Source organism: Syngnathus typhle, linkage group LG2, assembly GCF_033458585.1.
Source record: "Syngnathus typhle isolate RoL2023-S1 ecotype Sweden linkage group LG2, RoL_Styp_1.0, whole genome shotgun sequence".
NCBI classification, from domain to species: domain Eukaryota; kingdom Metazoa; phylum Chordata; class Actinopteri; order Syngnathiformes; family Syngnathidae; genus Syngnathus; species Syngnathus typhle.
In genome coordinates this window covers 4,964,454-4,986,486 of record NC_083739.1, presented here as the reverse complement: position 1 = coordinate 4,986,486, position 22,033 = coordinate 4,964,454, and the positions used below count along the sequence as shown (strand labels likewise).

General features: G+C 40.6%; 2 protein-coding genes across 16 annotated transcripts in view; both read right to left on the bottom strand.

The window, feature by feature from the left end:
* Positions 1-786: 786 nt before the first annotated feature.
* Positions 787-4,359, bottom strand: zgc:113142 (uncharacterized protein LOC503524 homolog). 2 transcript variants are annotated; one of them, XM_061266199.1, is made up of 5 exons: positions 3,575-4,359; positions 2,536-2,946; positions 2,274-2,426; positions 2,068-2,201; positions 787-1,643 (listed from the first exon to the last, which is right to left on the bottom strand). In XM_061266199.1, exons 2-5 carry the CDS (start codon positions 2,888-2,890, stop codon positions 1,278-1,280), a joined length of 1,008 nt encoding a protein of 335 aa, XP_061122183.1. In that variant the 5' UTR covers positions 2,891-2,946; positions 3,575-4,359; the 3' UTR covers positions 787-1,277. The 2 variants fall into 2 exon arrangements, with proteins under 2 accessions (XP_061122183.1, XP_061122174.1); XM_061266190.1 differs by having other exon boundaries at positions 2,536-4,359.
* A 149-nt stretch (positions 4,360-4,508) lies between these two features.
* LOC133143854 (inositol polyphosphate-4-phosphatase type I A-like) overlaps positions 4,509-22,033 on the bottom strand; it is a 35,018-nt gene continuing 17,493 nt past the window's right edge. For 6 of the 14 annotated variants that reach the window (XM_061266100.1, XM_061266063.1, XM_061266073.1 and 3 more), the window contains 13 exons: positions 9,711-9,897; positions 9,423-9,638; positions 9,213-9,351; positions 8,976-9,119; positions 8,768-8,830; positions 8,537-8,709; positions 8,334-8,457; positions 8,193-8,260; positions 7,925-8,124; positions 7,653-7,750; positions 7,465-7,577; positions 7,232-7,386; positions 5,262-6,730 (listed from right to left, as the gene is read on the bottom strand). In XM_061266100.1, the coding sequence (XP_061122084.1) occupies positions 6,550-6,730; positions 7,232-7,386; positions 7,465-7,577; positions 7,653-7,750; positions 7,925-8,124; positions 8,193-8,260; positions 8,334-8,457; positions 8,537-8,709; positions 8,768-8,830; positions 8,976-9,119; positions 9,213-9,351; positions 9,423-9,638; positions 9,711-9,897 (1,861 nt within the window). In that variant the 3' untranslated portion in view covers positions 5,262-6,549. Of the gene's footprint in view, positions 5,127-5,261; positions 6,731-7,231; positions 7,387-7,464; positions 7,578-7,652; positions 7,751-7,924; positions 8,125-8,192; positions 8,261-8,333; positions 8,458-8,536; positions 8,710-8,767; positions 8,831-8,975; positions 9,120-9,212; positions 9,352-9,422; positions 9,639-9,710; positions 9,898-22,033 lie in introns of those variants that run through there. The other 8 variants (XM_061266111.1, XM_061266144.1, XM_061266091.1 and 5 more) reach the window with 4 other exon arrangements.

Here is a 22,033-nt window from a genome sequence, read left to right as displayed (position 1 = left end):
ATTTGAAAATGACTAAAACAGATACCAGAAATGAAGAATATTAAAGGGCAATCAGACTCAGACTTTTCTTGATAATATGTTCTGTGCAGCCTAACTTGTCAAAATAGTCTTCTGACAAATGTTTTTGTTTGTGGAATATGAATTAAATAATCCATCTGTTTTCATTCATCTCACGGGGCGGCCATTTTGATGTCAACTGAAAATAAACCCTGACAACTGTGATGTCATTTTCAACATCAAGTGGCAAAATGGCCGCCCCGTGAAATGGATTAAAACTGGTGAATTTTGGTGCAAAATGACGTGTCTAGACTATGTTATGATAAAGAAATGTTTGGGAGGAACTTAATTTGGAAGGGAACATCTGAGTGTCATGTCTCTATCAAAAGAATAAAAAGTGCACTGCAAAAATTCACTGGCGATTTTAAGAAAAATATATGTTAAACTGAGAAAAAAAAATGCCAAATTATCAGAATCAGAAAGTTTTACTTGACAAGATTTAGAAAAATGAGAAAATAATATTAGGCTCATATCGACAGTAGTCTTGAAATGAGTATTTTTTTAAACTAAAAACGCTTCAGGTTCTTTTATTGTTGTACAGTTATCTTAAAATGTTGAAAGTGTTTGTTTTAATCCTCTTAGTACTTGAAACTCACTTTCAATACTCATTGACAAGACTATCAAATAAGTATCTTGAAACAAGCAAAATGATCTTGCTTGACAGTTTTATTTCAAGTCAAAATAACTTAACATAGCAAATTTAGGTTGAATTTTAAGAAATTATATGTTACTTATGATTTCACTTTTTTCCAGCGTGAATCTCAACAAGGGTCAAACTCGTTCCACCAATTTTATTAGCAGCATCACAAGGACAGCATGTCAAACTGATTTCAGAAAACCTTCTAGTAATAAATCTACTGAACAAAGAGCTTTACAAATTTCGCACACAAAATCCTGGCCCATAGTACAAGAGCAATTTATTAGTGGGCCCCCTAGACCCAAGAAAAAAATCCCAATGTATTTTTTTTTTTTATAGAATACATAAGATAGCATACAAACAAGCAGGATTCTCAAGAATGACCCGAGCAGTTAGTTCAAGAGAACCAAAGAAAATACAGTCGAGCCTTCGCTCAAAACCGTGACTAATAGAGTAATAAAAATCAAATATAGACCCTTCATGACCATTGTTCTTTAGAGTTAAGACTCATCAGTCAGTTAGTTACAGATTTTGCCATATGTCATTTTCATACCATTAAATAAAAAAACCAACAAGTCTTTCCCTACTTCACATACAGCATTTCTTTTCTTTTCGTATACATGGAGCTGAGAGAAAACACAGAGTCAGTGAGAGCACTCGGGAGAAAAGGAAAGAGTTGGAAGAAGACCCGATCCATGGCTGAGACGATCATGTATCGAGGTTTTGGGCGGGGGGCCGTCAGGGCGTCCAACATGGCGGCGACGACCTTGTCTGGGTTGGTGAAGCCCATCTTGCATGTGGATATAAAGTAATTGATGGCCAGCTCAATGTAGTCGCGGTTGAAGATTTGCTTGCGCTCGTCATCCAACTTGTTCCAAATATCGTTTTGGGTCTTCATCTTCACAATGTTGGTAGCTTGGCCGAAGTTACCCGGTTGAATGATGCTAACCTGAGAGAGGATACAAACGTCAAGGTTCCACCAGGGATTTCTTTTTCTTAATAATAATAAATTATATTTATATTGCACTTTACATTTTAAGAAAATCTCAAAGTGCTTAGCTGACTTATTCGAATATTTCCCGAGGAGTGAGGACAAACCACAAGCTGATTCTTTTTTTAACGCAACTGTTGGGGAATAAAATCAGCTGGAAATGCAATAACCCTGAAGTTTAACAAAAATCACTTATCCTATTCCACGATTACCACAAAAGCACTGTGAAGGGAAATGGAAACTATTATTTCATGCTGGTTTTACACAAGTTTGATACGGCAACAGAAACGAGCCTTTGTGGAAGTCTGCTGCCTTTCGCATATTTTATTTTTCGCCTCAACATCAACATGATTTGGTTGCGTTTGGGTTCCATCAAAAGTACCTTCACTCCAAAGCTGGCCATTTCCACCCGCAAGCAGTCAGCAAAGGCTTCCAGTCCCCGTTTGGATACGCTGTAGCTCCCCATGTTCAGGCAGTTAAAGAACGAGAAGATGCTCGACACAAAGATCATCCGACCTGCGGTGGACAGGAAGGAAAATAAATGACAGTCGGTGGCGTGACAAGGGAAAGATCGCTTTGATCTCTTACCTTTTGCTGCACGCACCAAAGGCAGGAAGGCCACGGTCGTCCTGATGGCGCCAAAGAGGTTGATATCCACCATGTGGCGGAAGTCTTCAATTGTGCTCCACTCGATCTCAGCCCAGTCTGAGATGCCGGCGTTATTCACCACCCCCCACAAGCCTGAGGACGAGCAGAAAGCAGGAGCTTTCGGTCAAAATGATCATCAGCTCCTCGATGCACTCCGTTTCCAAATTCACAACATTACCATGCTCATCATTAATCATCTCACCTTTCTCCGGCAGGTTCTCCTTCACCATCCTCTTTGCCTGCTCCACATCCTCATCATTGGTGACATCCAGTTTGAGGATTTTCAGATTACCCGAGCTCTCTTTGGCCAGGTTCTGGGCACCCAACCCCTGTGGAAACAAACAGCCGGCAAAGACCACAAAACCCTTGTGGTCCAAGCGTCGAGCCAGCTCGTATCCAAAGCCGCTATCGCAGCCGGTTATCAGCACGCCAAAGCCGTGACCTTCCACCGGGGAACTGCCGTGCCGGCAGGACAAAAATTTTCCAAAGGCAAGGAGAAGGACGACCAAGACGGGGATGAGGCAGAGGAGTTGGTAGGTGGGTAAAGAGGCAGTCATGTTGGCATGGACGTCTGTGGCATCTGCTGATGAGGCCCTTCAGCCGCTCCTTTATACTGATGTGAATGTTATCACACAATTTGTTCAGGTTTGCATGTGACTAACGCCTCATTGGCGCCGCCACACTTAATTCGTTTGGTATGACGAGACACATCAAACTAACATGTTTTGCCATCCCTTTCAATTAATCTAACATAAACATTAGAATTTAAAAAAAGGCCGATACGAATATGCCGGTGTTACGCAATATCTGTTCAAATCCAACAAATAAAAAAAGTTATAAATATTGTCTCAAGTTGACGCTGTTCTGTTTTGATTATTTTTTTCAATCAGCCAAACTTTTCAAATAATTGAAAGAAAAAAAAAAACACCAACAATCAATTGGCAGTTTAAAAATTAGCACAACCCTTAAGATTTGTTGGAAAACCTTGTTTTCTTTCAAAATCAATATTTCCATCACACACGATTAAAATGATCAAATTAAATTAAATTACAAACATTTGTCAAGTGCACAAAAAAGAATCACATTTTCCGTGGAAATTCACGGAATATTGACTCAATAGCAAGTAAAGACGAGCAAAGCTTTTTTTTTTAAGTCTCCAAAAAATGTTCACGAGGATTCAACTAATTCCAGGTAGATGATTCCGCAAACCGAGTCTAATTGTGAACACGGGGTTGACTTACCCTGAAATGAAAAACTTGTTCCAAAATGTTAATAATAGCTGTCAACTTGTGAGAAAGTTATCCGCCGGTTAAGCGCGTGCACCGCCAGTCCACACACAAAAAAAAAGTCATTCTCAATGGAGCACTGATTGGAGAAGAAAATTGATTCGCTTCTCCACACTCTTTGAATTGGGGGCTTTAATGACGTCATACAATGGCTTTAAAGTCGGAATTCTGAGAATAAAGTCAGAATTCTGAGTTTAGAATTTCTGACTCTAAAGTCAGAATTCTGAGGAAGAAAAGTCAGAATCCCGTCACCCCTCGTTTTTTTTTTCTTCCGTATTACATTTGCTGGTGGTACCGAATTATATATATTTTATTTCGTTGCAATCCCACAGGAGTGGAACGAAATTAACAGCAGCTAAAATGCAATAATTTAGACCGCTGGTGCCGGATTTTTTTTTATTTGGCAATAATCGCAGAACACCGTAAAACAACAGAAACGTCGTGACCCCGAGATTTAGGCTTCACTTTCTCAAGAGTTTTCAACGAACCTACTTTTTGGAAGAACCCTCCGGGTGGATTCAGTCATGGTCGAAATATTTGGAAATTGTTCTTGTGTTCACTGTAAAATTAAAACTTTCTTCTCCAAAAAGGGGCCACTCATTTAGGTTGATAAATCCTTATTATTAGTCAAATTGTGGATAAATTGTACATGTTTGCAGAATTCTTCTTGCATTCATAAGGTTGGAGTCGATTTGAAGTTAATCAATTGACCGGCATCGTGCAAGCGCGCCCTCGTGTGGCCATGCAATGCATTGCAGATAAAACTGTCAGATCACGCTTCGTTCTTTTCAAAATTAGGTTACGATTTTAGCTCTGTCCTCAATACCCATGGTAACAAGCTTCCAAAAAATAAGACCAAAAAAAGTAATAGAAAGTCAAGTACAAGTAATATTTTGACCTTACAATGTCAGAGATCGTTTATTTACAACTGAATTGAAAATTGTGGAAAAAAAAACACATCTTTAAAGACATGTAACATGAAATTTACTCCAAATCACAATACACAAAGTGACTTTTTTGAGAGCTCTAATTCCATTTAAGATACCTTTACATAAAAACTTAGCTAGAATGTGAGCAACAAATAAAACACATTTCACCCTTCTTCCAATAATTTGACACTAGTAAAAAGTAAAATAACACATTCGACTAAATATAAATATTACCACCAGTCTTTGTGATTGGTGAATGCATGTCATTTAGCTGAAGCAGTTTTTGCATCTGACCAAGAGTCACACATTATTTGATGACAAAACATTATACATTTGGTGTGTGCACCCGTGAAAAAAAAATAGCAACCACAGTCCATAACCATGAAGGCTTTTTATGGCAAAGGCACTGTCCATCATTGGATTTTTTTTTAACGTGAAGGCAGTGTTAGGTTTCCACCTTCCCGTAGGTGCCGTCGGGCGGTCGGTAGTGTCTCGGGAAGGCTTTGAGTTGCAGACAGTTGAAGGCGTACTTTCTGGAGCCCACGTTCTTCACAGTGTTCTCACGTCTGCAGCCCTCGCTGGTGAGACAAGAAACAGATCATGAGTCACTGAAGTTGGGATGAAAGGTTTTCACAATAGGAAAGCGGTTGTAAACATTAATGGGGCATAAATTTATCAGCTATGGCAAATAAAAACACAAAATGGGCCTATCATTGAGCAATAGTGAATACAGCTTTATTGCAGAAGCGTCATGATCCAGCTATAGTCGATTTTAAATATCCATACTTTCTTATATAACAGCTTTGAAATACATTTTCTGTACAACAGCACTTTCTAATCAACAAGACAATAAAAATAAACTATATATTTTGCATTTATGAGCCTTTTGAAATAATCTGAGAGGAAGCACGTGTGATTATGGATCACGCACAAATGGTTTCACTTAATTTTCTTTGATTTTCCAGAAATACTCAAAGGGTTTCTTGGAGGTAGTTCAGAACATGTGAGCAGGCATAAAATAAAAATAAATACATATAAATACTTCATTTGGACATTTCCAACAAATACAAATGTCAAAAGCAAGGTGCTAACTTTTGGGGAGGAACCTGACTACAAATTATTTTCATTGTTTTTTTACATATTAGTCATGTGCAAATTAAAAAGAAAACAAACAAGAGTGCCGGTTTCCAGGCAACCCATCAGAGCAAGAACTTCCAAAATTGACTCATTGAGCCTAGTTGAACTTTTACAAGGACAACTACAACATCACTATTAATCGGAGTAACAGTATTTTTGATTGTTCGGCTATTTTTACCCATTTTGCCCAGCGCTCGGGCAAGCTACATTGTCGCAACTTCGAACTTGCGTCTCGCTCGAAAGGCAGCAAAAGCAACAGCGTTGAGTTGCGCCGCAAAATAAAAATAATCCTTCATTCAATCGTCTACAGCAAGCAAAACTAGTGCATGTATTTTCACGAAACACATTCTTGCCTCCTCTGGCATCAATCAGAACCTTTATAATGTGCAAATGTGCATGAAGACAGGGACAAGTATCTATGTCAATGCCTTAAATGTCATATTTGTACAAACTCATCTATTGGTTGATTGCCAGTTTCGGGCAGAAGCTTTCAAATATGTGATACACAAACCATTAAGGTCACTTGACTTCATTTTCTGTATGCTGTTAATCATCCAAAGTGCTTTTCCAAACCGTAGTGGGCACACAGCAGAGTGACCACAAATAACTGCGGGTTAACCCGTTCGCTCCCGTTGACGGCCATAGACGTCAACGATTCATTTTAATTGGCCAGACAGTGAATGAGTTAAGATAGATCAGATCGGAACAAGATAATGTTTCCGGGAATGAGGCGTCGGTTGTACATGCAGCAGAGTTAGCGAAGGACAATGGAACTGCTCCAGAACCACACCCCCTAGTGGTGGCTATTGCAATCACACCAAAAGAATTGGGCTGGGCGTTACTGAACAAGGGATTCTCAGGCACTCAGCAGCAGCGGAGTCTCGCCAAGATAAAAGTCACGCTGAGGAAGATCCAAGCCAGCAGGAGGTTGGGACTGAGGGCCAGCAGGGGCAGCGAGTACAGGAGGCTGATGTCCAAGCGGTAGTCACGCACCGGCAGTAAACCACTCAGGTTCTTCTGGATCACACCCTCCCTCGTCCCAACGCTGAGGTGCGGCGGGGGCAGGAAGGGCAAGGAGACATGAATCATGAAAAAGGGGGCGGGGGGTGACCAAAGAAGCGGCACGGGAGGAGCAACAAATCGACGGGAGGAGAGGACGGCAAAATAAACACACAGTGGAGAGGTGACGCGATGAAAAATAATGACAAGGCCCATGAAGGTTCTCGAAAAAAAGAAATGAGTCGCATGATCGTCATAGGAAGAAGGAAGCGGGAAAAGAAGAGAAAGAGAGAGAAAACAGGAGACAATTCAGAAAGATGAATATTAGTAAATGTCAATATATTGGACTGTTGCTAAGATTCTCGGAGTAGACTTTTTTTTTTCATGCTTGGTGGCTGATGAGGGAGTGCGGAGTGGAAAAAGGGGTGCGAGCTAAACAGAACTGCCCACTACTAGACCAGCTGGAACGCAATTCTGCTTTTTGCATTTGGTGCAATAAAATACTGTGAGAATCCACCCATCTTTTTTTTTTTTTTAACTGTCTCACCTGCGCATACAGTCGAGCGCCTGAGTGAAGACCTGTGGCGCCATGCCGTGCTCGTGCTGCAGGATCAGGCATTGCTCCAAGGTGACCGACATGGCCGTGCGGTCCTTGGCGCTTTTGCAGCTTGTGAAACGAACCCCATTAAGCCGTCGACATATCTGAGATGAGCCGAGAAGACGGACCAATGAGCTAGAAAGTCTCTAGCTAAAAAAATGAAGGCTTAAGAGGAAGTTCACCTCAGCCGCCTGCCAGAGGATGTCCACGTTCTTGTTTTTCCGGGCCTCCACGTTCTTCCCCAAAAACCTGAGCAGCTCCGGAAGGCAGGTCTGAGAACGGGACCTCGGCAGGCCTGCGCGTCGGGAAAGGACATTTTATTGGCGACGGAAGGCGTGACGTTTCTTTCGATGTATTGCCGAACGCTTACAGTCCTCGGGCAGGACTTCTTTAAACTGTTCGTAGTAAGAAATGAGCCTGGTCAAACTCTCCATGTTGATGAACTCCTGAAGGGACGTGTCTCCAAACCTGAAACATGCAAAGTCAGCTAAGCATCACTAGTGCTACCTTCATTTCAGAGTTCAAATTTATCGGGTCACCAAGTAGCGCTATTCATATGTCAAATCGATTTTGCCATTGACTTCGATTGATATGCCATCAATCCGTTCCAGCATTTTTGTATTCTTTGTACTCCTCACTCACTTCTCTGCCAGTGTCTGCTGCTCGTTGATGCCAACGTTGAAGTGGAGCGGCTGGACCCTCAGTAGCATCCCGCTCTGGATTTCCCGTGGCAACGCGTCAAACATGGTTGCCGGCAGAGGGATCCGGACATTGAAACCGTCGCGGTTACCCGTGATGATGGGCAGCATATCCGGGGCTGAGCTGCCCGTCGCCTGGGTGACCTTCAAACATCACGGTAAAATTTCTCAGGCGAGATATGCGGCGAGAACCTCCTGAGGGATGCACACACCTTAAAGGTAACGTTTCGCAGATCCATGACGCCGACGCTCATGTCCTCCAGCATGGCCAACTCTTCCCCTAAAAAAAAACGCACGCAGTATTTAAAAATACATTTTCTGATCATCTTGGAAAAACGTACTGCCGATTGTACCGTAGGTGCTGAGCAGGGACTCAAACTGAGCCAGCAAGCCGATGGTGTAAAGCTGCCGAAGGAATCCGTCATCACGTAGACAGTTCCTCAGTTTGATAATGAAGCCGCACACCAGAGCGGTAAGCTGCAACACGCACGCGAAGAAACACGTCAACACGTCGTGCGACCGCGCGACACGTCGCAGTCACGACCGACCGACCGACCGCCTGGCAGAAAACGACGTCGCGGCGGTACTGCAGCGAGACGTTCATGGCGACGGTGGGGGCGACGTCTTGCATCAGTAGGAAGACCATGGACTTTTTGGCCTGCTCGCTCATCATGGCCACGCAGTCGGTGAGCGTGGTGAGGAGCGGGTACAGCGCCTCGCTCCATTCTCCTGGAATCGTAAATCGAGTCAGATTGGCAGACATGGTTGAAAAGAAAAGAGATCTTACCTGGGTACGCCTCCTCAACGTTGGGGCTTCCGTCGAGAGGAAGGGATGCGCGATTGGCGAGCGCTGTAATGCGCAGAAAAATGAATGAGGACCTATTTGAGAACCATTGCTCTAGAGAAAATGATTTTGGATGGTTTTTCAAGAGTGACAGATTCCAAAACTTGGAGGTGAGGGGAAATATAGAAACGGATGGGATGGATTAACCTACAGGTTTTGGGGTCAAAGTTCACTGGGCATACGGATGAGAAGCCAGGCAAAGGGGATGATGATGGAGGCAATGATGAAGATGATGATGGACACTCTTGTGATGAATTTCCCGGGTTGATCCAGAAAGCGCGTCTTTTCCCGTCACCTTTGCACGCCAGAGATTTTGTCATTGCGCAATTTTTGCAATTAAGTTTCCAGGGATCTTAATATTTTTGAGGCAGACTTAACTTCGAGTTACCTTTCTTAACGCCGGCGCCCTGCAAGTCCGAGTGGGCTCTCTCTCGAACGGCGTCGCCGGGGTTTTCTTTTCGGAGCAGCTTGTCCACGCGCTGGATGATGCACTCTAGCGATTTGTCCACGTTTATCCACACTTTCTCCTGACAGCAAAGAGGCAGTTCCGTAAACGGAATTGCCAAATGTAAAAAATGCGAGTATGTGTGTCACGCACCCACTCCTCCTCATGCCAGTCGACGTGCAGCGACGATCGACTGCTGTTACCGCTCCACTTGGCGAGTAGCGTGTCCTGGTCGTTGCGGAGGACGACTTGTTCCGACTCGGCGGAGGGAGACGATTTGGAGGCGACGTACTCGGGCCGAGCCGCATTCAGCGCCTGGATGGCCGAGGCGAGCAGCTTACAGTCGCAAACCGTCACCAGCTGTCGAGTCTGAGCGGTGAAATATCACGGCAGGTCATGTGATGGTCACGCGGCGATCGTTTGGACGCGCTGGTCGAGTACCTTATCGGCCAGCGTGGCGAGCGTCCTTTCCAGCGCGCTAACCGAGCGTTCCTTGGCGGCTCTGGAAAGTCTCTCGGCGTAATAGTTGACTTGCGTTTTCAGGGTGTTGACGTGGGCGATGATCTCTTTGGCTCGAAGCACATCCTGAGGAATGAAGACGATAGACTGCGAGCTGGACAGGGCGCTGCTGCAGAAAGCAAACATCCCGTTTTAGAAACTTGTTTTGGATCCAATGGCTTAGATTCTCTACGGTTTACTTATTGGGATATGGCAGGGGTGTCCAACATATTGCTCGGGGGCCATTTTAGTCCAACTTCCATTTTTTTGGCCAGATACTCAAAATAATATTTAATGCAGCCTGCAAGAAAAAAGCGAGACTCACAAATGTAGAAAAATCAAAAAAATGTTGCCGTTTCACCTTTAAAAGAAAGCAAAACAATTTTTATATATTTCGAATGTACAAAATTGCTTGATGGGCTATTTTTTTTGCATGTTTAATGAATTCAAGCTGAAGAATGTTAGTGAATTTTTTGATTTTCTTGTATGTGGCCCTCAGAGTAAAACGATTGGACACCCCTGGTAAACTAGAGTCACACACAAAAATATATCTTATATTATTAACTAGAATTTTGCAATTTCTGGAGAAATTGCGTGTGAAGGCGAAATGTATGAATAACTTTTTCGGGGAATGCTGCCGAACGATGTTGAAACGTGTTGAATTACTTGAGAAATGTAGAATATTTGGAGAATTTGTGGTGAATTTCAAAATGAAAGATGTGAAGTTTTTGGTAAGTTGTGGAATAGGTAGAAAAATGATGAACAGTTGAAAGTTGGAATGGGTTGAATCAGTTGAAAAATGTAGAAATGAGAAGGGAAAAAGGAATTGGGTGTGAATTTCAAAATAAAAGATGTGAAGGTTTTGGGAAGTTGTGGAATAGGTAGAAAAATGATGAACAGTTGAAAGTTGGAATGGGTTGAATCGGTTGAAAAATGTAGAAATGAGAAGGGAAAAGGGAATTGGGTGTGAATTTCAAAATAAAAGATGTGAAGTTTTTGGTAAGTGAGAAGTTGTGGAATAGGTAGAAAAATGATGAACAGTTGAAAGTTGGAATGGGTTGAATCGGTTGAAAAATGTAGAAATGAGAAGGGAAAAGGGAATTGGGTGTGAATTTCAAAATAAAAGATGTGAAGTTTTTGGTAAGTGGGAAGTTGTGGAATAGGTAGAAAAATGATGAACAGTTGAAAGTTGGAATGGGTTGAATCGGTTGAAAAATGTAGAAATGAGAAGGGAAAAGGGAATTGAGTGTGAATTTCAAAATAAAAGATGTGAAGTTTTTGGTAAGTGGGAAGTTGTGGAATAGGTCGAAAAATTATGAACAGTTGAAAGTTGGAATGGGTTGAATCGGTTGAAAAATGTAGAAATGAGAAGGGAAAAGGGAATTGGGTGTGAATTTCAAAATAAAAGATGTGAAGTTTTTGGTAAGTGGGAAGTTGTGGAATAGGTAGAAAAATGATGAACAGTTGAAAGTTGGAATGGGTTGAATCGGTTGAAAAATGTAGAACTGAGAAGGGAAAAGGGAATTGGGTGTGAATTTCAAAATAAAAGATGTGAAGTTTTTGGTAAGTGGGAAGTTGTGGAATAGGTAGAAAAATGATGAACAGTTGAAAGTTGGAATGGGTTGAATCGGTTGAAAAATGTAGAAATGAGAAGGGAAAAGGGAATTGAGTGTGAATTTCAAAATAAAAGATGTGAAGTTTTTGGTAAGTGGGAAGTTGTGGAATAGGTCGAAAAATGATGAACAGTTGAAAGTTGGAATGGGTTGAATCGGTTGAAAAATGTAGAAATGAGAAGGGAAAAGGGAATTGGGTGTGAATTTCAAAATAAAAGATGTGAAGTTTTTGGTAAGTGGGAAGTTGTGGAATAGGTAGAAAAATGATGAACAGTTGAAAGTTGGAATGGGTTGAATCGGTTGAAAAATGTAGAAATGAGAAGGGAAAAGGGAATTGAGTGTGAATTTCAAAATAAAAGATGTGAAGTTTTTGGTAAGTGGGAAGTTGTGGAATAGGTAGAAAAATGATGAACAGTTGAAAGTTGGAATGGGTTGAATCGGTTGAAAAATGTAGAAATGAGAAGGGAAAAGGGAATTGGGTGTGAATTTCAAAATAAAAGATGTGAAGTTTTTGGTAAGTGGGAAGTTGTGGAATGGGTAGAAAAATGATGAACAGTTGAAAGTTGGAATGGGTTGAATCGGTTGAAAAATGTAGAAATTAGAAGGGAAAAAGGAATTGGGTGTGAATTTCAAAATAAAAGATGTGAAGTATTTGGGAAGTTGTGGAATAGGTAGAAAAATGATGAACAGTTGAAAGTTGGAATGGGTTGAATCGGTTGAAAAATGTAGAAATTAGAGTACAAAAAACGGAATTTGAGAGAATTTTGGTTGAATTTCAAAATAAAAGATGTGAAGTTTTTGGTAAGTGGGAAGTTGTGGAATAGGTAGAAAAATGATGAACAGTTGAAAGTTGGAATGGGTTGAATCGGTTGAAAAATGTAGAAATGAGAAGGGAAAAGGAAATTGGGTGTGAATTTCAAAATAAAAGATGTGAAGTTTTTGGTAAGTGGGAAGTTGTGGAATAGGTAGAAAAATGATGAACAGTTGAAAGTTGGAATGGGTTGAATCGGTTGAAAAATGTAGAAATGAGAAGGGAAAAGGAATTGGGTGTGAATTTCAAAATAAAAGATGTGAAGCTTTTGGTAAGTGGGAAGTTGTGGAATCGGTAGAAAAATAATGAACAGTTGAAAGTTGGAATGGGTTGAATCGGTTGAAAAATGTAGAAATTAGAGTAGAAAAACGAAATTTTAGAGAATTTTGGTTGAATTTCAAAATAAAAGATGTGAAGTTTTTGGTAAGTGGGACGTTGTGGAATAGGTAGGCAAAAGATGAACAGTTGAAAGTTGGAACGAGTTGAATCGGTTGAAAAATGTAGAAGTTAGAGGTGAAAAACGAAATTTTGTGAAAATTTGTCGGAATTTTTAACGTGAAAACGTGAAATTTTCGAATTTGGGAATTTTGGGAATGTCGAGAATCCTTCCGAATGTGATTAGAATGTGCTGAATGATGTGAATTTCAAATTGGAACGACGTAAATGTGAAATGTCGAATGTGCCATTAAGAATGAATGGGGAAAAATTTGTCGGAATTCTGGGAATTTTGCGGAATCGGAAAATTTTCGGAACGAGAAAAATACAAGCGCTCGTCGCGTGAATATTTGGAATACGTGAAAAGTGGAATGGAGTGAATCGGATGAATTATGTGGAAGATGAAACGTGTCAAAAAAGTGTGGAGAATAAAAGAGAACTAGAATTTTGCAATTTCTGGAGAAATTGCGTGTGAAGGCGAAATGTATGAATAACTTTTTCGGGGAATGCTGCCGAACGATGTTGAAACGTGTTGAATTACTTGAGAAATGTAGAATATTTGGAGAATTTGTGGTGAATTTCAAAATTGAAAGTTTGGAATATTTGGTAAGTGGGAAGTTGTGGAATAGGTAGGCAAAAGATGAACAGTTGAAAGTTGGAATGGGTTGAATCGGTAGAAAAATGTAGAAGTTAGAGTAGAAAAACGAAATTTTGGAGAATTTGGTTGAATTTTAAATTTGGAATTGTTGGTAAGTGGGAAGTTGTGGAATAGGTAGGCAAAAGATGAACAGTTTAAAGTTGGAACGGGTTGAATCAGTTAAAAAATGTAGAAGTTAGAGCAAATGTTGAATCCCCATAGAGAATGAATGGGAAAATAAAAAAAAGCAATTGCGCCAAAATCTTTCTAAATTTGGAACAAAACCAAAAAAAACGGCCTCAGGAGGTTCACTTTTGGGGTAAAAATGTTGAAACGGGTTAAATCGGACAAAAAACGAAGACGTTAGCGCAAATGTAGCCATTTGGGGCACTTAGTGTTGAAATAAGGTCACTTCCGGCTTGATTCGGGTCATTTCCGGTGTAATTTGGGTCACTTCCGGTTTATTTGGGTCACTTCCGGTTTAAAATAGGTCACTTCCGGTTTAGCTGAGGTCACTTCCGGTTTATTTGGGGTCATTTCCGGTCTAAAAAGGTCACTTCCGGTTCATTTTGGGTCACTTCCGGTTTGATTTGGGGTGACTTCCGGTTTACCAGAGGTCACTTCCGGTCTATTTGGGGTCACTTCCGGTCTATTTGGGGTCACTTCCGGTTTATTTGGGTCACTTCCGGTTTAAAACAGGTCACTTCCGGTCTAGCTGAGGTCACTTCCGGTTTATTTGGGGTCATTTCCGGTCTAAAAAGGTAACTTCCGGTTCATTTTGGGTCACTTCCGGTTTGATTTGGGGTCACTTCCGGTTTACCAGAGGTCACTTCCGGTCTATTTGGGGTCACTTCCGGTCTATTTGGGGTCACTTCCGGTTTATTTGGGTCACTTCCGGTTTAATTTGGGTCACTTCCGGTTCGTCTGAGGTCACTTCCGGTTTATTAGGGGTCATTTCCGGTCTAAAAAGGCCACTTCCGGTACATTTGGGGTCACTTCCGGTTTGATTTGGGGTCACTTCCGGTTTACCTGAGGTCACTTCCGGTCTATTTGGGGTCACTTTCGGTTTGATCTGGGGCACTTCCGGTTCATTTTGGGTTCATTGGGGGCACTTGAGGGTCAATCCAAGATGGCCGCCACACTGGAATTGGGGGTCAAGGGTTGAATGTGTAGGCGTAGTGGAAGTGGGGGTGAATGGGAGTGAATGTGGGAAGCATAAGGTGAATGCATTTGGAATGGGTTGAATCGGTTGAAAAATGTAGAAATTAGAGTGGAATAACGGAATTTGAGAGAATTTTGGTTGAATTTCAAATTTGAGAATTTGGAATTTTTGGTAAGTGGGAAGTTGTGGAATAGGTAGGCAAAAGATGAACAGTTGAAAGTTGGAATGGGTTGAATCGGTTGAAAAATGTAGAAGTTAGAGGTGAAACACGAAATTTTGTGAAATGTGGAATGTGCCATTAAGAATGGATGGGGAAAAATTTGTCGGAATTTTGGGAATCTTGCGGAATCGGAAAATTTTCGGAATGAGAAAAATACAAGCGCTCATGTCGTGAATATTTGGAATACGTGAAAAGTGGAATGGAGTGAATCGGATGAATTTTGTGGAAGAAGAAGCGGGACAAAAAAGTGGCGGGAATAAAATAGAATAATAATAATAACTAGAATTTTGCAATTTCTGGAGAAATTGCGTGTGAAGGCGAAATGTATGAATAACTTTTTCGGGGAATGCTGCCGAACGATGTTGAAACGTGTTGAATTACTTGAGAAATGTAGAATATTTGGAGAATTTGTGGTGAATTTCAAAATTGAAAGTTTGGAATATTTGGTAAGTGGGAAGTTGTGGAATAGGTAGGCAAAAGATGAACAGTTGAAAGTTGGAATGGGTTGAATCGGTAGAAAAATTTAGAAGTTAGAGTAGAAAAACGAAATTTTGGAGAATTTGGTTGAATTTTAAATTTGGAATTGTTGGTAAGTGGGAAGTTGTGGAATAGGTAGGCAAAAGATGAACAGTTGAAAGTTGGAACGGGTTGAATCAGTTAAAAAATGTAGAAGTTAGAGCAAATGTTGAATCCCCATAGAGAATGAATGGGAAAATAAAAAAAAGCAATTGCGCCAAAATCTTTCTAGATTTGGAACAAAACCAAAAAAAACGGCCTCAGGAGGTTCACTTTTGGGGTAAAAATGTTGAAACGGGTTATATCGGACAAAAAACGAAGACGTAAGCGCAAATGTAGCTATTTGGGGCACTTAGTGTTGAAATAAGGTCACTTCCGGCTTGATTCGGGTCATTTCCGGTCTAATTTGGGTCACTTCCGGTTTATTTGGGTCACTTCCGGTTTAAAACAGGTCACTTCCGGTTTAGCTGAGGTCACTTCCGGTTTATTTGGGGTCATTTCCGGTCTAAAAAGGTCACTTCCGGTTCATTTTGGGTCACTTCCGGTTTGATTTGGGGTCACTTCCGGTTTACCAGAGGTCACTTCCGGTCTATTTGGGGTCACTTCCGGTTTATTTGGGTCACTTCCGGTTTAATTTGGGTCACTTCCGGTTCGTCTGAGGTCACTTCCGGTTTATAAGGGGTCATTTCCGGTCTAAAAAGGTCACTTCCGGTACATTTGGGGTCACTTCCGGTTTGATTTGGGGTCACTTCCGGTTTACCTGAGGTCACTTCCGGTCTATTTGGGGTCACTTCCGGTTTAATTTGGGTCACTTCCGGTTCGTCTGAGGTCACTTCCGGTTTATTAGGGGTCATTTCCGGTCTAAAAAGGTCACTTCCGGTACATTTGGGGTCACTTCCGGTTTGATTTGGGTTCACTTCCGGTTTACCTGAGGTCACTTCCGGTCTATTTGGGGTCACTTTCGGTTTGATTTGGGCCACTTCCGGTTCATTCTGGGTTCATTGGTGGCACTTCAGGGTCATCCAAGATGGCCGCCACACTGGAATTGGGGGTCAAGGGTTGAATTGTGTAAGCATAGTGGAAGTGGGGGTGAATGGGAGTGAATGTGGGAAGAATAAGGTGAATTAAGTGAATAAATTTGGAATGGGTTGAATCGGTTGAAAAATGTAGAAATGAGAAGGGAAAAAGGAATTGGGTGTGAATTTCAAAATAAAAGATGTGAAGTTTTTGGTAAGTGGGAAGTTGTGGAATAGGTAGAAAAATGATGAACAGTTGAAAGTTGGAATGGGTTGAATCGGTTGAAAAATGTAGAAATGAGAAGGAGAAACGGAAATATTGGAGAATTGGGTGTGAATTTCAAAATAAAAGATGTGAAGTTTTTGGTAAGTGGGAAGTTGTGGAATAGGTAGAAAAATGATGAACAGTTGAAAGTTGGAATGGGTTGAATCGGTTGAAAAATGTAGAAATGAGAAGGGAAAAGGAATTGGGTGTGAATTTCAAAATAAAAGATGTGAAGCTTTTGGTAAGTGGGAAGTTGTGGAATCAGTAGAAAAATAATGAACAGTTGAAAGTTGGAATGGGTTGAATCGGTTGAAAAATGTAGAAATTAGAGTAGAAAAACGAAATTTTAGAGAATTTTGGTTGAATTTCAAAATAAAAGATGTGAAGTTTTTGGTAAGTGGGACGTTGTGGAATAGGTAGGCAAAAGATGAACAGTTGAAAGTTGGAACGAGTTGAATCGGTTGAAAAATGTAGAAGTTAGAGGTGAAAAACGAAATTTTGTGAAAATTTGTCGGAATTTTTAACGTGAAAACGTGAAATTTTCGAATTTGGGAATTTTGGGAATGTCGAGAATCCTTCCGAATGTGATTAGAATGTGCTGAATGATGTGAATTTCAAATTGGAACGACGTAAATGTGAAATGTCGAATGTGCCATTAAGAATGAATGGGGAAAAATTTGTCGGAATTTTGGGAATTTTGCGGAATCGGAAAATTTTCGGAACGAGCAAAATACAAGCGCTCGTCGCGTGAATATTTGGAATACGTGAAAAGTGGAATGGAGTGAATCGGATGAATTATGTGGAAGATGAAACGTGTCAAAAAAGTGTGGAGAAACGTAGAGAATAATAATAATAATAATAGAGAATGGTGTAGAATAACATATGTGTGAAGGCCTTCGCCTTCACACAACTAGAATTTTGCAATTTCTGGAGAAATTGCGTGTGAAGGCGAAATGTATGAATAACTTTTTCGGGGAATGCTGCCGAACGATGTTGAAACGTGTTGAATTACTTGAGAAATGTAGAATATTTGGAGAATTTGTGGTGAATTTCAAAATTGAAAGTTTGGAATATTTGGTAAGTGGGAAGTTGTGGAATAGGTAGGCAGAAGATGAACAGCTGAAAGTTGGAATGGGTTGAATCGGTTGAAAAATGTAGAAATTAGAGTAGAAAAACGAAATTTTGGAGAATTTGGTTGAATTTCGAATTTGGAATTTTTGGTAAGTGGGAAGTTGTGGAATAGGCAGGCAAAAGATGTACAGTTGAAAGTTGGAACGGGTTGAATCAGTTGAAAAATATAGAAGTTAGAGCAAATGTTGAATCCCCATAGAGAATGAATGGGAAAATAAAAAAAGCAATTGCGCCAAAATCTTTCTAAATTTGGAAAAAAAACAAAAAACGGCCTCAAGAGGTTCACTTTTGGGGTAAAAATGTTGAAACGGGTTAAATCGGACAAAAAACGAAAAAGTTAGCAATTGTAGCTATTTGGGGCACTTAGTGTTGAAATAAGGTCACTTCCGGTTTGATTCGGGTCATTTCCGGTCTAATTTGGGTCACTTCCGGTTTATTTGGGTCACTTCCGGTTTAAAACAGGTCACTTCCGGTTTAGCTGAGGTCACTTCTGGTTTATTTGGGGTCACTTCCGGTCTAAAAAGGTCACTTCCGGTTCATTTGTGGTCACTTCCGGTTTGATTTGGGGTCACTTCCGGTTTACCAGAGGTCACTTCCGGTCTATTTGGGGTCACTTCCGGTCTATTTGGGGTCACTTCCGGTTTATTTGGGTCACTTCCGGTTTAATTTGGGTCACTTCCGGTTCGTCTGAGGTCACTTCCGGTTTATTAGGGGTCATTTCCGGTCTAAAAAGGTCACTTCCGGTACATTTGGGGTCACTTCCGGTTTGATTTGGGGTCACTTCCGGTTTACCTGAGGTCACTTCCGGTCTATTTGGGGTCACTTTCGGTTTGATTTGGGGCACTTCCGGTTCATTCTGGGTTCATTGGTGGCACTTCAGGGTCATCCAAGATGGCCGCCACACTGGAATTGGGGGTCAAGGGTTGAATTGTGTAAGCATAGTGGAAGTGGGGGTGAATGGGAGTGAATGTGGTAAGCATAAGATGAATAAAGGGAATAAATGTGGAATGGGTTGAATCGGTCGAAAAATGTAGAAATTAGAGTGGAAAAACGAAATTTTGGAGAATTTGGTTGAATTTCAAATGTGAAAGTTCGGAATTTTTGGTAAGTGGGAAGTTGTGGAATAGGTAGGCAAAAGATGAACAGTTGAAAGTTGGAATGGGTTGAATCGGTTGAAAAATGTAGAAATTAGAGTGGAAAAACTGAATTTTGGAGAATTTTGGTTGAATTTCAAATTTGAAAATTTGGAATTTTTGGTAAGTGGGAAGTTGTGGAATAGGTAGGCAAAAGATGAACAGTTGAAAGTTGGAATGGGTTGAATCGGTTGAAAAATGTAGAAATTAGAGTAGAAAAACAGAATTTGAGAGAATTTTGGTTGAATTTCAAATTTGAAAATTTGGAATTTTTGGTAAGTGGGAAGTTGTGGAATAGGTAGGCAAAAGATGAACAGTTGAAAGTTGGAATGGGTTGAATCGGTTGAAAAATGTAGAAGTTAGAGGTGAAAAACGAAATTTTGTGAAATGTGGAATGTGCCATTAAGAATGGATGGGGAAAAATTTGTCGGAATTTTGGGAATTTTGCGGAATCGGAAAATTTTCGGAATGAGAAAAATACAAGCGCTCATGTCGTGAATATTTGGAATACGTGAAAAGTGGAATGGAGTGAATCGGATGAATTTTGTGGAAGAAGAAGCGGGACAAAAAAGTGGCGGGAATAAAATAGAATAATAATAATAACTAGAATTTTGCAATTTCTGGAGAAATTGCGTGTGAAGGCGAAATGTATGAATAACTTTTTCGGGGAATGCTGCCGAATGATGTTGAAACGTGTTGAATTACTTGAGAAATGTAGAATATTTGGAGAATTTGTGGTGAATTTCAAAATTGAAAGTTTGGAATATTTGGTAAGTGGGAAGTTGTGGAATAGGTAGGCAAAAGATGAACAGTTGAAAGTTGGAATGGGTTGAATCGGTTGAAAAATGTAGAAATTAGAGTAGAAAAACGAAATTTTGGAGAATTTGGTTGAATTTCGAATTTGGAATTTTTGGTAAGTGGGAAGTTGTGGAATAGGTAGGCAAAAGATGTACAGTTGAAAGTTGGAACGGGTTGAATCAGTTAAAAAATGTAGAAGTTAGAGCAAATGTTGAATCCCCATAGAGAATGAATGGGAAAATAAAAAAAAGCAATTGCGCCAAAATCTTTCTAAATTTGGAACAAAACAAAAAAAACGGCCTCAGGAGATTCACTTTTGGGGTAAAAATGTTGAAACGGGTTAAATCAGACAAAAAACGAAAAAGTTAGCGCAAATGTAGCTATTTGGGCCACTCAGTGTTGAAATAAGGTCACTTCCGGTTTGATTCGGGTCACTTCCGGTCTATTTGGGGTCACTTCCGGTTTATTTGGGTCACTTCCGGTTTAATTTGGGTCACTTCCGGTTCGTCTGAGGTCACTTCCGGTTTATTAGGGGTCACTTCCGGTCTAAAAAGGTCACTTCCGGTTCATTTGGGGTCACTTCCGGTTTGATTTAGGGTCACTTCCGGTTTACCAGAGGTCACTTCCGGTCTATTTGGGGTCACTTCCGGTTTATTTGGGTCACTTCCGGTTTAATTTGGGTCACTTCCGGTTCGTCTGAGGTCACTTCCTGTTTATTAGGGGTCATTTCCGGTCTAAAAAGGTCACTTCCGGTACGTTTGGGGTCACTTCCGGTTTGATTTGGGGTCACTTCCGGTTTACCTGAGGTCACTTCCGGTCTATTTGGGGTCACTTTCGGTTTGATTTGGGGCACTTCCGGTTCATTTTGGGTTCATTGGGGGCACTTGAGGGTCAATCCAAGATGGCCGCCACACTGGAATTGGGGGTCAAGGGTTGAATGTGTAAGCGTAGTGGAAGTGGGGGTGAATGGGAGTGAATGTGGGAAGCATAAGGTGAATGCATTTGGAATGGGTTGAATCGGTCGAAAAATGTAGAAATTAGAGTAGAAAAACGAAATTTTAGAGAATTTTGGTTGAATTTCAAATTTGAGAATTTGGAATTTTTGGTAAGTGGGAAGTTGTGGAATAGGTAGGCAAAAGATGAACAGTTGAAAGTTGGAATGGGTTGAATCGGTTGAAAAATGTAGAAATTAGAGTGGAATAACGGAATTAGAGAGAATTTTGGTTGAATTTCAAATTTGAAAATTTGGAATTTTTAGTAAATGGGAAGTTGTGGAATAGGTAGGCAAAAGATGAACAGTTGGAATGGGTTGAATCGGTTGAAAAATGTAGAAGTTAGAGGTGAAAAACGAAATTTTGTGAAATGTCGAATGTGCCATTAAGAATGGATGGGGAAAAATTTGTCGGAATTTTGGGAATTTTGCGGAATCGGAAAATTTTCGGAATGAGAAAAATACAAGCGCTCATGTCGTGAATATTTGGAATACGTGAAAAGTGGAATGGAGTGAATCGGATGAATTATGTGAAAGATGAAACGGGACAAAAAAGTGGCGGGAATAAAATAGAATAATAATAATAATAAAGTAAATGGAGTAGAATAACATATGTGTGAAGGCCATCGCCTTCACACAATAAAGTAAATGGAGTAGAATAACATATGTGTGAAGGCCTTCGCCTTCACACAACTAGAATTGCAATTTCGGAAGAAATTGCGTGTGAAGGCGAAGGCAGATGTTAATTTACAAACGTCAAGCGTTAAAAATGATGAGCGGGAAGAATGAAAAGGGCAAGAAATAATTGTGAAATAAATGGGAAAATGTTACAAATACATGTTACAAAAAGGTACAAATGATAAGCGTTAAAAATGAAATGTTACAAATGTTACAAAAATGGTACAAATGATAAGCGTTGAAAATGATAAGGGGAAGAATGAAGGGTAAAATAATTTATGATGCCCAATGTGGGAATCGAACCCACTACAGGACACTGGCTCGGGTTGACATTGCCATTGTGTTTCCGACTGAGCTAATGAGGCTTCTTCCTTCATGCTGGTTGAATCTGGTTAATGTAATGAATGTGTTTGTTGAGTGCGAATGCGTAATCAAAGTGGTGGAAATTGCTTAATGTAATGAATGTTGAATGCGAATGACAAAAGTTACAAATGATAACCGTTGAAAATGATAACCGGGAAGGATAAAGAGTAAAATAAATAATGACGCCCAACGTGGGAATCGAACTGACGCGGGTTTTGATACCACTCGGGAAAGATGCTCGTGTACTGGAATCACTTGTGTTTCCCACGAGCTAATTGTGTCCCTGTCTACATACTGGTTGAAATTGGTTAATGTAATGAATGTGTTTGTTGCATGCGAATACGTAATCAAAGTGGTGGAAATTGCTTAATGTAATGAATGTTGAATGCGAATGTTAGTTACAAATGATAAGCGTTGAAAATGATAAGCGGGAAGAATAAAGAGTAAAATAATTAATGACGCCCAATGTGGGAATCGAACCCACTACAGGAAACTGG

Bases quoted from the DNA above. Each gene is read 5' to 3' on its own strand.
- zgc:113142 (XM_061266190.1), bottom strand. From the start codon at position 2,890: ATGACTGCCTCTTTACCCACCTACCAACTCCTCTGCCTCATCCCCGTC. The intron at 2,427-2,535 runs GTGAGATGATTA...GCTCGTCCTCAG, and splicing joins GGAGAACCTGCCGGAGAAAG to GCTTGTGGGGGGTGGTGAAT. The intron at 2,202-2,273 runs GTAAGAGATCAA...TGTCCACCGCAG, and splicing joins TTTGGTGCGTGCAGCAAAAG to GTCGGATGATCTTTGTGTCG.